Below are 15902 nucleotides of genomic sequence, written 5' to 3' on the forward strand. Positions count from 1 at the left end.
GCAAGTTTTCAATGAATGATGCCCACCCACTTGCAGGGGCGTTGGGGGGCGCGTTTTGCAGCTCTGACCTCCCCAGGCGTCACCCAGGGAAGGTCGCGCACTTTCGGCCTTGGCTGCGGCTCAGAATCACCTGGGGACCCAGCCCGGGCCAGTTAAACAGCGTGGGGGTGGGGGGAGGGCAGCTACCTGCTGAGAATTTTAAAAGCCCCGCCCCCCGGAACTTTCTACTGTGCAGAGGCTGGGGTCCCCCCATTCACGGGGATCCTGCGGGTGACACAGGACCAAGCAAATGGGATTTGGAGCCAGAAAGGCCCTGGGTTCGAATCCCAGCCCCACAGTGTGCCTGTGATTGAGCTCCCCTAGATGCGTTAGTCTTTAGTTCCCAAATGGGCATAAAATGTTCATTTCCCAGAATGTCAGCTGCATAGACAGCTTCAGATACATAGAAACGGCTTGAAATAACAGCCCCCAGGTCCCCTTGAGATCTTAGGCCTTCAGTGAGATAGAGTCTCATCCTCTGTGCCAGAGATCTCTGGGGACCCTGAGGTCGTTTCTAGGGTGCTGTGACTGAGACAGTGGCAACCATAGTCATATACAACATAAATACTATAACATGTTTGTGTTATATAAAATATATTTAGTATACTTATATATATCAAATATATGTTAACAGTATATTTATTTACAATATAGTATATAAGTATACTATATAATATAGTGTATAAGTATACTTTATAATATAGCATACTACATATACTATATAAAAATAGTATATAAATACTACTATATAGAAATAGTATATATAAAATAGTATATACATTTTATATAATTAATAATTAGATAATAATTATATTGACTTGATTATAATTATATTATATAATGTATAATAGTATATAGTTATGACATATTTATATATGTATGATATATAATTGTATGTATCATATAGTTATATAATATATATATATATATGATATACTTATATAATAGGGAGTTCCCACTGTGGCTCAGCAGGTTAAGAACCTGACTAGTAAACATGAGGATGCAGGTTCAGTCCCTGGCCTCGCTCAGTGGGTTAAGGATCTGGCATTGCCACAAGCTATGGGGTAGGTTACAGATGCAGCTCAGATCCTGTGTTGCTGTGGCTGTGCTCTTGGGCTGCCGGTGCAGCGCCAGTTTGACCCCTAGCCTGGGAACTTCCCATATGCCACAAATGCGACCTAAAAAATTTTTACAGTATTTATATTATATTAGGATTCATAGGCTCCCTGACTTGACCTATCCAAGTGCTTGTACATGTTACAGAATTGTCATCTGTCTTCCATCCATTTCAGAATTTTTCATTTTCCAAAAGGCAGTGGGAGACCCGGGGGTGGGGGCCCTGCTGTCAGGCCCCTGCTGAGTCTCTCCCTCTGGCAGTACTTCCTCCCCCGCCTGACCATCCACAGGGGATGGGAAGTTCCAGGTGGCTGGGGGGTGTGCGAGGCACGTTTGCTGATGAGGGTCTGATCTTGTGTGGTTGGGTTGTTGGGCGAGACGGCCTACGTGTGTCACTCTGCAAGCTGGTGGCAGCTGGGGAGTTCTGGGCCCAGAGTTCAGTTTTTGTGTTGACATTAGAGATACAGGCTCACCAGGAAGATGCTTAGAATTCTAAAAATTTCGAGTTTGGAGGCTGCAAATACATTTATCTGAAGATAAAGTTACCTGGGTTGTGAGGTAGGAAGGGCTATTTATTTGTTGTTTCTTGTTTTCTTTCTTTCTTTCTTTCTTTTTTTTTTTTTGCCTTTTTTGGGCCACACCCATGGCATATGGAAGTTCTGAGGATAGGAGTCAAATTGGTGATGTAGCCACCAGCCGCCACCATGCCAGAGCCAAGCCACATCTGCGACCTACACCACAGCTCATGGCAATGCTGGATCCTTAACCCTCTGAGCGAGGCCAGCGATCAAACCTGCGTCCTCATGGTTACTAGTCAGGTTTGTTACTGCCGAGCCACGCCAGGAACTTCTTGGTTTTCTTTTTTTAATTTTTTTTCTGTTATATTAGATTTACAATGTCTTGTCAACTTTCTAGCACACAAAGTGACAGAGTCACACGTATATATATACACATTCTTTTTCTCACATTATCGTCCATCACAAAGTGACTAGATATAGTTCCCTGTGCTCTGCATCCGGATCCCATTGCTTATCCACTCCAAATGCACTAGTTTGCATCTATTAACCCCAGTCCATCCCACTCCCTCCCCCTTGGCAACCACAAGTCTATTCTCCAAGTCCATGAGTTTTTCTTTTCTGTGGAAGGGTTCATTTGTGCCATGTATTAGATTCCAGATATGAGTGATATCATATGGTATTTGTCTTTTTCTGACTTACTTCACTTAGTATGAGAGTCTCTCATTCCATCCATGTTGCTGCAAATGGCATTATTTCTTTTTTTTCATGGCTGAGTAGTATTCCATTGTGTATATATACCACATCTTACTGATCCAATCATCCATCAATGGACGTCTGGGTTGTTTCCATGTCTTGGCAATTGTGAACAGTGCTGCAATGAACATGCGGGTGCATGTGTCTTTTTCAGTGAAACTTTTCTCCGGATATATGCCCAGGAGGGGGATTGCTGGGTCATATGGTAGTTCTACATTTGGTTTTCTGAGGTCCCTCCTTACTGTTTTCTGTTGTGCTTGTACCAATTTACATTTCCACCATCAGTGTAGAGAGGGTTCCCTTTTCTTCACACCCTCTCAGGCATTTGTTATTTGTAGACTTACTAATGAGGGCCATTCTGATAGGTGTGAAGTGGTACCTCATTGTAGTTTAGATTTGCATTTCTATCATCATTAGTGATGCTGAGCATTTTTTCATGTGCCTGTTGGCCATCTGTGTGGGGTTTTTTGTTTTTTGTTAAGGGCCACACCTGTAGCATATGGAAATTCCTGGGCCAGGGGTGGAATTGGAGCTGTAGCTGCCAGCCTACACCACAGCCACAGCAATGCCAGATCCAAGCCACAGCTGCTACCTACACTACAGCTCATAGCAATGCCGGATCCTTAACCCACTGAGGAGGGCCAGGGATCGAACCCACATCCTCATGGATACTAGCCAGGTTCATTACCACTGAGCCACAGTAGGAACTGCATTTGTAGGTCCTCTTAAGAGAACTGTCTCTTCAGGTCTTCTGCACATTTTTCAATTGGGTTGTTTGTTTTTTGCTGTTGAGTTGTATTTGTTGTCTGTATATTTTGGAGATTAAGCCCTTGTCAGTTGCATCATTTGAAACTATTTTCTCCCATTCCATAGGTTGTCTTTTTGTTTTTCGTTTTTTCAGTTGTTTCCTCCGCTGTGCAAAAACTTGTAAGTTTGATTAGGTCCCATTATTTTTGTTTTTACTTCTATTGCTTTGGGAGACTGACCTAAGAAAACACTTGCATGGTTCATGTCAGAGAATGTGTTGCCTGTGTTCTCTTCTAGGAGTTTGATGGTGTCTTGTCTTATGTTTAAGTCCTTAAGCCATTTTTGAGTTTATTTTGGTGCATGGTGTGAGGGTGTGTTCTAGTTTCATTGATTTGCATGCAGCTGTCCAGGTTTCCCAGGACCACTTGCTGAAGAGACTGTCTCGTTCCCATTTTGTATTCTTGCCACTTTGGTTGAAGATTAGTTGACCATAGGTGTCTGTGTTGATTTCTGGGTTCTCGCTTCTGTTCCATTGGTCTGTCTTGATGACTGTGGCTTTGTAATATTCTCTGAAGTCTGGGAGAGTTTTGCCTCCTGCTTGGTTTTTATTCTTCAGGATTGCTTTGGCAGATCTGGGTCTTTTGTGGTTCCATATCAGTTTGTGGATTGTTTGCTCCAGTTCTGCGAACAATGTTCTAGGTAATTTGACAGGGATTGCACTGAATCTGTTGATTGCTTTGGGTGGTATGGCCATTTTTACGATACTAATTCTTCCAACCCAGGAGCATGGAATATCTCTCCATTTCTTTGAATCCCCTTTAATTTCGTTGATTAATGTTTTGTAGTTCTCAGCATATAAATCTTTGACCTCCTTGGTCAGGTTTATTCCTTGGTATTTAATTTTGGGGAGTGCGGTTTTAAAGGGTTTTGTATTTTTATATTCCTTTTCTAATATTTCATTGATAGTATACAGAAATGCCACCAATTTCTGAATGTTAATCTTGTATCCTGCTACTTTGCTGAATTCATTGATCAGTTCACGTAGTTTTTGTGTGGAGTCCTTGGGGTTTTCTATCTATAGTATCATGTCATCTGCATAGAGTGACAGTTTCACCTCTTCTCTTCCAATTTGGATGCCTTTTATTTCTTTGCTTTGACTGATTACGGTGGCTGGGACTTCCAGTGTTATGTTGAATTAAAGTGGTGAGAGGGGGCATCCCTGTCTTGTTGCACATTTTAGCCGGAAGGCTTTCAGCTTTTCCTCGTTGAGTGTTACACTGGCTGTGGGTTTGTCTTTGACTACGTTAAGGAATGTTCCCTCTATGCCCACTTGGGTAAGAGTTTTGATCATGAATGGATGTTGGGTTTTGTCAAATACTCTTTCTGCACCTATTGAGAGGATGGTGTGATTTTCGACTTTTCTTGTGTTAACATGGTCTGTGACACCGATTGATGTGCATACGTGGAAACATGCTGTGAACCTGGGGTGAATCCGCCTTGGCCGTGGCGTATGGTCTTTTTCACTTGGTGGTGAGCAGCGGTATTTAAATGATGCGCCAAAGCCCTTAACCACAAATATGTTTAAGATGATAGTAAAGGGAACACTGCCTGTTACGGGCGGAACCGTGTCCCCCCCAAGTTCAACCCCCACACCTCAGATGTGACTGTCCCTGCAGACGGGGCCTTTAAGAAGCTGCTGAAATGAAAAAGGGGCCTCGGGGTGGCCCTGCTCCCGTCTGACCAGTCGTCTCATAAGAGGAGGACTTCGGGGGCAGAGAAGGCGGCTGTGCGGGCCCAGGCCCTGTGAGGACACGGGGACATGAGCACTTACGTGCCAGGGAGGGGGCCTCAGGAGGAAGCAGCCTGCAGGCCAGGAGAGCACATGGCCCTGGAAGCCCCGGGCTGTGGTCCCTCCTTATGGCCGCTGGAGCAAAGGAATACGCTGCCCTGGTTTGACTTTCTCTGTGAATCCGATGCCACCGGCCAGCCGGTCGTCACAGGGTTTGAGGAAGAGTGGGGCCTCGGGAGCTCACAGCGGCGGGTCTGCCCACATTGGGGTGCTCCTGGCATCACCATGGAAATGGCCCTCTTGCCGCCCGCCGGTCCCGAGGCTGTGCCGCGTGAGGCCTCAGATACACAGGTTGTCGCTGGGCCCCTGCAGTGCCAGGCCGGGTGTCACCCTGTCTCTCTCTCACGTTTCACTAAATGGATCTTCTTAGGATTCAGAGAAACAAGCAAGCTTTCTGCTTTGTTGTTTCTGGAAAGGCGAGCAGTCCCTGGCCGGGAGCCCGAGACACCGCTGTGGCCCGAGCTCCCGGCGGGCGCTGATTCATCCCCAAGAGGTTTTCCGCCCGGGGGCCTGGCGGCGAGAGCCCACTTGCCCCTGGAGATGGCCACGCCAGAGGAGGGGTGCGGAGGGCTGGGCTCAGCCCCCCTCGCCCTCACGCCCTAACCCGCTGTGGGGCCTTGAGGAAGTCACTTGGCGTCTCTGTGCAGAGGACTGACAGGAGCTCCGGGCAGCCCTGCCCAGGGGCGGCCAGGGTTGCACCCGTGACCTTGCGGACGCAGAATCTTCCAGGTGCAGGAATCGAGGCATCGCAGGGGCCTGCCTGGGGGACGGCCTCACCCTGAGCCCTGTGCCCCGGGACGTCCGGGCTCCCAGGCAGTGGGGCTGGGATCAGGGAGTACCACACCCCTGTCACAGAGCCTGAGACCTGGGGTGGCCCTGTCACGAGGACGCCGCCCCTGCCCAAACCTGGGTATCGTGACCATCAGGTCCTCAGCCCCTGGCTGGAATCTTCCAAAGCCCAGCTGCTCTCCTCCTCGGGGTCACCCGTGTCCCCACAGCGGCATCACCCCCCACCCTCGGAGCTTGTCAGCAGAGCGAATGCCGTGCCCTGAGGTGTCACTCAGCTGAGGACTGACCCTGCCGCCCCCCACCTGAAAATCAGCCCTGTCACCTCCCCCCAACCTTGAGCGAGTCTCAAACTCCGAATCCCCTGGGAAGGTCTGCTTTAAAATGCGGATTCCTGAGAGTTCCCGTTGTGGCTCAGCAATAATACACCAATTGGTATCCATGAGGATGTGGGTTCCATCTCTGGCCTCGCTCAGTGGGTGAAGGATCCGGTGTTGCCGTGAGCTGTGGTGTAGGTCGCAGTCTCAGCTCAGATCCTGCGTGGCTGTGGCTCTGATTCATCCTCTAGCCTGGGTCCTTATGTCACAGGTGCGGCTCTAAAAAAACTCCTGGGGTCTCCCTGAGACTGTGCTTAGTGTGGGGTTCTCAGGCCACATTTGAGATGCGTGAGTGTCTGCGTGTGTGCCGTGTCGTCTCCCAGCGGGACCCGCTTCTTGCTGTCACCTCTGCTCCTCAGCTGCTGCCCCTTCCCTGCCCCCGTGTCCCCGCGCCTCTCCCTCCTGCTCTGCACCTGCAGACTCAGCTGGGAGCACCCCCATCCCTGGCCTGTTCCTGCTGCAGCATCACAGTTACGGGCGCTTTGGAGCTGGGCTGGCCCTGTGCCCCCGCCTGGCTCTCAGCGGGAGACGCCCACATGCTGGCAGCCCGTTCGGGGCCATTTATTTGAGTGCCGTTCAGCTGCATCCATGTCAGCGTGATGGGAGCTCTGAGAGCCCGTGCGCCCCACACAGAAGCAGCCTCCCTGGGGAGGCCTGGCCCCGGGGGCCGGCTCACAGGCAACCTCACTCCGCTCGGCGCGCAGCCCTCCTCCGCCGCCAGCTGCCCCCTGCTCGGCTGCCCACCCGCCCAGGTCCCTGGTCCTCCCCTGAGATGACGCCAGAAGCTGCTCAGGTAGGGGTCGAAGCCACCACGTCCCGCCCCGTCCCCGTCCAAGTGATGGAGGGCCATGTGGATCCCACGGCTCACGCGCCCTCGCCCACGGGGACCCCGGGCCGTCCTCCCTCGGGCAGAGGAGGACAGCGCCACCCAGACCCGGCGCACAGCCGCGGCCACTCGGCCCTCGCAGCGGTGGCTTCTCCGCGGCGCCGGCGGGGCGTCGGGGCGTCCGAGGCGTCACAGAGAGCAAACGATGCAGGTGGGGGCCGGGTCTCCGGGGGCCGTCGTCCAGCGGCTGCAGGGGGTCTGGTGACATCAGTGCGTCTCCTTCCTCCTGCGCCTGAAACGGCAAAGGGAGAGGGTCAGCGGCTGGGAGGCTGCGCGGCAGCCCGCCCGCGCCTCCCTGCCGGCCCGGGGGCCACTTCGCGCTGCTGTCCCGGGTCCAGGTGTTTCTCCCGACAAAGGACCCAGAGAGTCCCTTGGCTCCCACCCGTCCTCCCACGAGGAAACAAATGGAGTCGTTTCCTGGTGGCCTAGAGGTTCAGGATTCTGCCTTGTCACTGCTGTGGCGCAAGTTCAAGCCCTGGCCCGGGAACTTTGGCCGACCACATCATCCCCCCAAAAAGAAAAAATTTATTGGGATTAAGTCACACTTTCATGCTTTCAGTGAGACTCTGGCATAAAAAGCAATCTTAAAACTCAGCCATACTCCATGCAGAAAGCAAAAACCACCAAGACTCATCTGGAGAGATTTGGGGGGTTTGTTTTGTCACTAAGTCAGCTCCCGCGGTCTCAGCCATTCTTTCATTCACTCCACAAATATTTATAAAGCACCTACTCAGTGCCAGGCCTGGACTGGGGCAGAGGGTGGGGCAGGATGGCCTGGGTTCTGTCAGGGCAACGCCCTGGGCATGATGGGGACAGGGCCTGCGGGTAGAGGGCCTCAGAAGTCTTCCTTGGAAGAGGAGACAGGAGAGCTACCTAAGGCCCCACCTCTGAAACGTTGTCACTATCAGCGTCACAGTGACAGACAAGCCTCCGGACCGACTTTGGTGCTGATCCCACGGAAAAGGCGCGTCTGGGTGGCATCACAAGGGTGCTGCTCACGCGCTCCGCTGGGACGGGGCAGAGCCAGTGGCCTGCGCCCCTGAAACACGCAGTGTCCCCAAACACTGAGGGAAGCATCGGGGACACGAGGGGGTACAATGCGTGAAGCTGGACTCGCTCACGAACCCGGCAGGTGGCCGAGGGGCACTGGACGCTGGCGAAGGCTAACAGGACCCGTGGGTGGGAAACCCCTGCATCCGTGTTGCATGTCCTGGTCCCCGGGATCTGGTCACCCGAGAGCATGGGTGTGTCCCTGGGAGATGAGCGCAGGTGCGCTCGCTCCGGGCGTGACGTCCGACGGGTCAGGGAGAACGCGTGTGTCGGTGCACGTCTGCGTGCGACCGGACGTGAGCAGTCAGTGATCGGGGGAGGGCCCTGGGCATGATGGGGACATACCGAATTTCTCTCGGTATTTTGCAGCTTCTAAGTTCAAAATGATGTCAGAGTTAGAGGTCGCCCCCTAACCAGGTGCTGGACCCGCAGGGGTGGGCGGGGTGGGCGCGGGGACGGGCAGCTGGGGGCGGGCAGCGAGGTGGGTCTGAAGGTCGCACAGAAGCAAACGGGAGAGGTTTGGGTCGTTGCCCCGCAGGCTGTGAGGAGGGCCACAGGGTCAGGCCATTGCCCGCGAGTCACGGTGGCGGCTCATGGCTGGGGCGGAGGGACTGGACTGGCAGTGGCCACCACGTGCGTGGGCGCCACACTTGTCCCCTGCTCACTGACACAGGGAAGCCGTCGGCTCAGGATGGGGGCGGGGGCAGGGCCGTGTGACAGGCAGGGACAGGGGAGAGCTGGGTTAGAACTGCTAGGGGACCTGTCAGGAGGTGAGATCTCGTCAGAAGGGAGTTTCCTGGGGAGGCGACACCGAGGCGGGACCTCCTGAAGGGAAGCGGCTCAGGGACGTTGAGGTGGCTCTGGGGCATCAGGGTTTGGCTGTGGGGGCCTGACCCCCCTGGGGTGGCCCAGGTGCCACGGCGGAGCCTGTGACCGCCCCGTCTCTTACTGGCTGGGTGACACTGCGCCTCGAATCCCTCAGCTGTAACTCGGTGACGTGAGCTGGTCCCTCAGGCAGGGCCGGTGCCCCGAGCACTGAGAAGGGACACGAGGGAAACGCTCGAGAGGGTCCCCCCCTGCCCCCGCCCCCCCTTGGACTTGGCCTCGCAGGGGTCCAAGCGGCAGGCGGCCGCGGGAAGGGCGAGGGCGGCAGCCCCCCTCCGGGGCGGCTCTGCAGGAGGGTGGCGGCGCTCCCTCCAACGCCGCTTCCGGGCAGCCCCCCGGGGTGCTCCCCGCGGCCGCCGCCACCTCACGGCCGGGCCCTCGGCAGACGCCGACTGAGCCCCAAGTAGCTGCCGAAGCCGCGGCCTTTGGGGGAGGAACGCACGGCAGCCGCTTTCATCCTTTCTCTCGAGTGATCATTTTGGACCCTTTCACTTCCGTTATGAAATACAATATGCTCGGTTTCAAGTGGGCAGACAACTCCCATCATCAGAATAAAAGCACTGTTTCCTTGGGGGACCATTTATGGGACTATTTCATCCAAAAAAAAATCCACGTATCCATGTAGGTGGGGGTGGTATTTTTACTTTTTATCTGAGCCCGGGTAGAAGAGGTTTTTCTAGGGCCACACCCACAGCATATGGAGGCTGCCGGGCGAGGGGACCACGCGGAGCTGTCGCCGCGGCCACAGCCACAGCCACGCGGGATCCGAGCCGCGCCTGCGACCTCTGCCGCGGCTCGTGGCACAAGACGGTTTTTGACGAAGGAGCGAGAGCTCTTGGCGTGCATAAAGGCCTGTTGCACGGGAGGGAAGGCAGCCTTTTCTCTGGGATGGTCTGCTGAGCAGCGCTGGCCACAGACCACAAGACTTGGGTTCAAGCAGGAGGTGTCCACTAGCCGAGCTGTCCCAAGGCGAGCCCGGCCATCCGGCCAGTGGGTAGAAAGGGCTTCAGAGTCTTTCCAGCTCATTGTTAGATGAGGTTCTGTCACGTACCGAAGATAAACAACTGAAAGGGCCTCGCCTTTAGACAGACTTTGGTAGCGGGGGGGGGAAAGGCTGCCGATGGGTTTTAGTTGGCCGACAAGTGGACACAGCTTGTGAGAGGAGGAAAAGAACCTGCTTAGTCGTGCGGATGAGGCTACTCTGGGCCAGGCGCTTGAATCAGCTATTTTTCTTCTTCTCACATGCAGTATCTTTAAAAATCTACCAAACACTTGGCCTATATAGTGAGGGCTTTATAAACATTCATTGAACATTAATACCTCTAGTTACGACTGTCCCCGGTTTAGAGAAGAAACAGGCTGAGGCCAACTATGTGGCCCGGGCGAGAGTATCCAGGCACTGAGTGGGCGAGTCTGGGGTCAGCGGACTTTGAATCACCAAGCCGTGGTTCAGACAGGGGCTGTGACCCATCCTACTCGCTTAGGTGCCATGAGTGGAAGTATCAGTTCATCCAAGGTAAACGTGTGTGTGTGGACATGATGGAGGCAAAGCAGAGGGGCAGTGGCTTTGCCGGGAGACGAGACGGCCCCAGAGGGCGCATTCTGAGTGTGGCCGGCCAGCTCTCCCAGTGACCAGCTCCTTCTACCGACATAGCAGTCCAACGACCTCATCAAACCATTTCCTTGACGTCCCAGCAAAAAACAATCTGCTGTTGTTTGGGGGGGGGGGCGGGGAGCATGGGACGTACAGGCTGGTGGGCCGCACTGGCTGGAGATGGTGGTTTGCTTTAGGAGAGAACAGCTCACAGTCCCAAGCCCCACCTCTGTGGCAATGCCCGGGGAACACACCATGACTGCTGTACCTCCTGTGAACAGCAGAGGGCAGCAAAACAACCCTGCAGACAGGTTTCAAGGGGGCCTGGGATTCTAATCGTTATGCTTAAAATATTCCCCTGTCATTTGGAAAGTTCTTGCAGAGGAGGATTAAACACAGATGCAAGTCATGAGTTAGTCCCTTATAAGAAACTTATTCTTTTGGAGTTCCCATCATGGCTTAGTGGTTAACAAACCCGACTAGCATCCATGAGGACATGGGTTCGATGCCTGGACTTGCTCAGTGGGTTAAGGATCCAGCATTGCTGTGAGCTGTGGTGTCACAGATGCAGCTTGAGTCCTGCATTGCTGTGGCTCTGCTGTAGGCCAGTGGCTACAGCTCCTGATTTGACCCCTAGCCTGGGAACCTCCATATGTCATGGGTGTGGCCCTAAAAAGACCAAAAAAAAAAAAAAAATCCTTTTTAAGTCTTAATGACAGCTAGTCTCTCGACTATGTGCTGTTACTTGAAGGGGACTTGCACTTCTGCGAAGCTTTCTTTGCTCTGTCCTCGTGGTCTGGCAATGGTGGGGGGAAGCTTTTGTCTCCTCTGATGGCTTATTTAATCGTTTTGGTGCGATTTGCTAAGCTTGGATTATGTTTAACAGAACAGTGTTTAAGGTTACAGCCCACTCGCAATTGGGGAACTGAGTTTTGAAGCTGGGCTGTGGGGTCCCCATTGTTTCACTTCCTCTTCTAGAACTCAGAGGCGGCGCCCCCGCCACCCCACCCCCACCCTGGCAGCTCGTGGGCACCTGCTCACCAGCTCCCTTGGCTGTTTTGGTAAAGGCTTCCTGGTGATGCTGCAGCCCTGCTTCTCCCCAGAATCCTCACTGTGCGGCCGTCCGCCTGGGAGGCCGGAAGGCCCGGTGTGAGCGTAGATGAGGCCTGGATGTGGGCCTGTGTGGACCAGGGCCCAGGGCCGCCTGCAGCTTCCGCATCATGAGGAAGGCAAGAGGTGCATGTGAGGCTCTGAGGGGACAGGCTGGTGCCCAGTCTCAGTCTGACCACTTAAGAGCTGGCCGACTCAATCCGTTATTTAACTTGTACAGCTTCCTCCTGTGCAAACTGGGGGTGTGGGTGTGCCTGTTGCACGGTAGGGTGTGGCTGTAACTCAATCACCTACCACACGCCAGGTGCCCTTTCAGGGCTCAGTAATTTGGTAACTGAAAATTCTTATTGTCATGAAGCTTAAAAGGCGGAAAGGGTGGGGGGACCGGGGCACAAGGCTGGATGCCTGCACTGGGGGCGGGGGTTTGCTGGTCTGGGCAGGGACAGTGTGCGGGGGTGCAGGTGAGGACCAGGTCGCTTGGGGGTGACGGTGGCGTCCCCACAGCCACGCCCGTGCAGCTGGGGGCGGAGGGGGTCCAGCGGGCGTGTGGGCACAGGGCTGGGAGGCTCAGGCCCAGGTGGAATGCAGGCACTTGTTCATAGGACAGAACCAACGAGAAGCAAAAGCTGGGGTTCCTTTCAGGGAAAATGCTCCCAAAGACTTTCTAGCGGCGACATTCAGTTTCTCCGAGTAGGTGAAGCGACCAAACGTCTAGGGTTTTAATGGGCTCACAAACACTGCGATGGTTACACGCATCTCAGGAGGCGCAAATCAATTTAACACTTGTATTTATTTCTTCCATTATCAAACATAAGCACATTACAGTTTGAAAGGAAACAAAAAGATCCACCACCTACAACAAAAACCGCTTTAGCATTTTGTGTCTGTCTTTCCAGACTCTGGACTAATCTGAAATTTACTCAATACTGAGTATTTTCAAGCACTGCAGAGAAGTGAAAATGCTGGTTCTTACTGCCCCAGTGTTTTTTGATTTGTTTCCTTTCAGCAGAAAAAACTGAAAGCATTATAGTTACAAAGACTAAATCCCCAAATTATGCACCGCCTCTACCCAAGTTGCTCTTTCTACGGGGAACACATTAGTTCAGCTCAACCACTTGCAAAACCTCGATGCAAATTCGAGGTGCCGACTCATCGCCAGGCTGATGGAGTTAAACCGGAGACGCCGCTCTGCCTGCGCGACACCGTCTGAACAGCGGAGCGCGCAGTCTCTCAACTACAAGGACCCCGACGTCCACACGTGCGTGCGCGTGTCTGCGTGTGTGCTAGGGTGCATCTGAGAGGCATCGCTTGCAAAGTCAAGACAGCTGACAGCCAAAGCGCATGTGTAAAACTCATCTTCAGTCACCTTTGTTCTGAGACACGTGTCTGTTACCTGAAGTGTAACGCACAGATGCTGAATATGTGGGAGACTTTTACAGACTCTGGGGGACGTGTTCTTTTGGGGCTTAATGTTGTAGATGCACCTTGTGCTTCTCCACAACCTTTGAGGCCACGCGGCCAAAGGCCCTCATGCTTCGGAGTCATTTCCTACTGCACACAGATACCTTCCAGGTCAGCGTTACTCAGGGACATGCAAACGCGAGAGGCACTGGACAGCAGAGCAGACCAGTTTTCGAGGTGGGTCCGACCACTGTTCTTGGGTGCACTCAACTGGAAGGAGGGCAATTTCCAGATATTTATGGAGCGTGACCATCTCTCAAGTACCAACTTCAGTTCTAACAGGTGGCCAGAGCGCCTTTTCCATCACCAGGTAAAACCCACACTGCAGAAGAGTGATTTCTCATCAACAGCCCGATCACAACACACTACCGGAAGTGACATGTCTCCAAGTGATGGAATTAAAATTGCAAACCCAAGACCTCCTGCAGTGAATTAGGAAACATGAAAAGAAGTATTTTGGACCAGAGATAGACTGAAAAGGTCCAGATTTCTTTCAAATCCTTAAATTGTCAAGATTCTGAAATGGAGAGAACTGAAATTAATTTTCACTGTGGAGGTAAAATCAGTAAGCAGGTATTAAAGACGCAGGGGCAAATCACTGTACTTGGGCCGCTTCAAGATTTAACACTGGATAAATGGGAGCTGTGTCACGAAAGACAGAAGTTAGATGCAGAGACTCAGGGCTGGGGGCTCAGGAGACTGGAGAGGAGGGAGTTGCGGTCCTGAGGGGTCTCGGGGCAGAAGCTAAGTTACAAAAAAGCTGGAAGAGGGAAGGCCCAGGGGAGAAAAGCCAAGAGCGGAGGAGAACCCGAAGAGGAAGACGGCTCACGGGGCCAGGCACCCCCGACACGGACAGTAAGGCCTCGTACGGGCGCAGCCAGAGGGCACCTCTAGGGAAGTTCGAGGCAGGACCTGGTGACAGGACCCAGCCCCAGCTTGGAGTGCCTGGTGCAGGTGGCACAGGCGCAGGAAGGCCCTGTTTGATCTAGTGGGCCGCCAGGTGGCAGGTAGTGACCTGGGGTCACAGGACCTCCCTACCAGCCAGGCATGTTGTCCACGTGGAATTCAACTAAGTGAAGATAGAACATTCTACAAGTTCCCTGGTGGGCTAGTGGTTAGGATTTGGCACTTTCATGGCTGTGACGCGGGTTCAGTCCCTGGTCTGGGAACTGAAGTCCTACATCAAGCTGCTGCAGCCTGAGGCCAAAGGCCACTGCAGAGCCACCCCCCCATGCAAGCATCCTCTCTGCAGCCTGGGAACAAACCACCGCTGCTCAGACCGCGCTTCTCACAAAGTGTGGACAGAGGGCCACCACCCTGCACATAACCAGTATTTTAGCCACGAAAAGGTCCCTTGGTCACGCACAGGATGGGGTATTAAATGCAGACCTGAAAGTACCAGCAGTGCTAACGGTAAACTGCCTGCCCAGGGACAGGGGGCGCCGAGGTCCTGCAGGCCAAGGGCAGCGGCCACGGAGTTCCGGTCCTGGACAAGCACCTGACATCCCGCTGCAAAAGCGTCCACGTGGACGGGCCGCCTCGGGAAAGCAGCCCGCACCCCAGAGCCGGGGGCCGGGGCCCCGCTGAGGGGGCTGGGGGGCAAAGCCAGGCAGACCGACTCGGGTCCATCCACACCTCAGCGCCCTCTCCTTTTGGTGAGGAGATGAGATTTAAGGAGAAAATCGCCTGAGAACGCGGCACCGGGCAGTCACACATCCGTCTGGGACTGGCACAAGTGTTCCTCAACTTAAAATTAACACGGAGACTCAGCTGCCTTCTCGTGCCCCCACCCCCGCCCCCATCACCGGCCAGGCTGACTCCGCCCCACCTCACACGACTGCCGATCCCGGGTCATCAGCAGGACGGTTTCTCCCGATGAAATGGCCGTTTTCTTGTCTTCCTTAAGCCCCTGTGACAGGTCCCCACGTGATGGCCGTGAACCAGAAGCCAGGGACAAAAAGCCCGCAGGATCCGAAGCCCATGCCCAGATCCCGAGGGAGGCCTGTCACAGGTAGCGGAAGAAGAGACCTGCGGGGGGCACAAGGGTCCAGCGGACCGGCCTTGGCTGTGACACCTGCATTTAGGTGGGGCGGGCCTTCCTGTGTTCTCGAGGTGATGCTCGATTTTCTCTTTCGGGCCCAGTGTGCCTATTAAGGGAAGTCCCTACGTGAACGGAAGCGGTGCCCAGTTTCACCTCTGTCTGGTTATAGCCCAGAACAGTGCCACCTCAAACACGAAGCGGAATCTCCCATCCTTTACCAACTGACAATCTGATCAAACTAGAAAAATGCTGAAGAAAAAGCTTTTGAAGACCACGGTTTTGAAGTAAAGAACCATGAGGTGACGTGAACTTGTTACCTGCCGGATTACAGAGAACCCCATCTGTGAGCTGCCCAGATACCCGACTCTAAGAAGCTCCCACCCTACACGTGGTGCAAGGAAAACAACATGACTTTTGGAGGAAGATAGGTCTGCATCCAGAGCGCAACGTGTAAATGCCAGGAGAGCCTGGATTTTTCCATGTGTCGTAAAAATGAGAACGGGAGCATCCTCCTTCGGTGGGCTGCTGAAGGTTTACGAAATGATAAATGCAGAGACCCATCAGAACACACCACACGGCTGAAGTTTAAGAGAGGTCCTTTCCTACTGCCTGAAAGAAATGCAGCTGAATGGCACCCAAGCTTCACTCATATTCCTATGAGTCCAAACCCTCCAAACTTCAGACTACAAT

General features: G+C 53.5%; 1 protein-coding gene across 1 annotated transcript in view; it reads right to left on the minus strand.

Annotated features, from left to right (window-relative positions):
• Positions 1-6722: 6722 nt before the first annotated feature.
• SSR1 (signal sequence receptor subunit 1) overlaps positions 6723-15902 on the minus strand; it is a 33238-nt gene continuing 24058 nt past the window's right edge. The window contains exon 9 of the mRNA XM_047797765.1: positions 6723-7303. Coding sequence (XP_047653721.1) covers positions 7279-7303 — 25 coding nt within the window. The 3' untranslated portion in view covers positions 6723-7278. The remainder of the gene's footprint in view (positions 7304-15902) is intronic.

Source organism: Phacochoerus africanus, chromosome 9 (assembly GCF_016906955.1).
Source record: "Phacochoerus africanus isolate WHEZ1 chromosome 9, ROS_Pafr_v1, whole genome shotgun sequence".
NCBI lineage: Eukaryota > Metazoa > Chordata > Mammalia > Artiodactyla > Suidae > Phacochoerus > Phacochoerus africanus.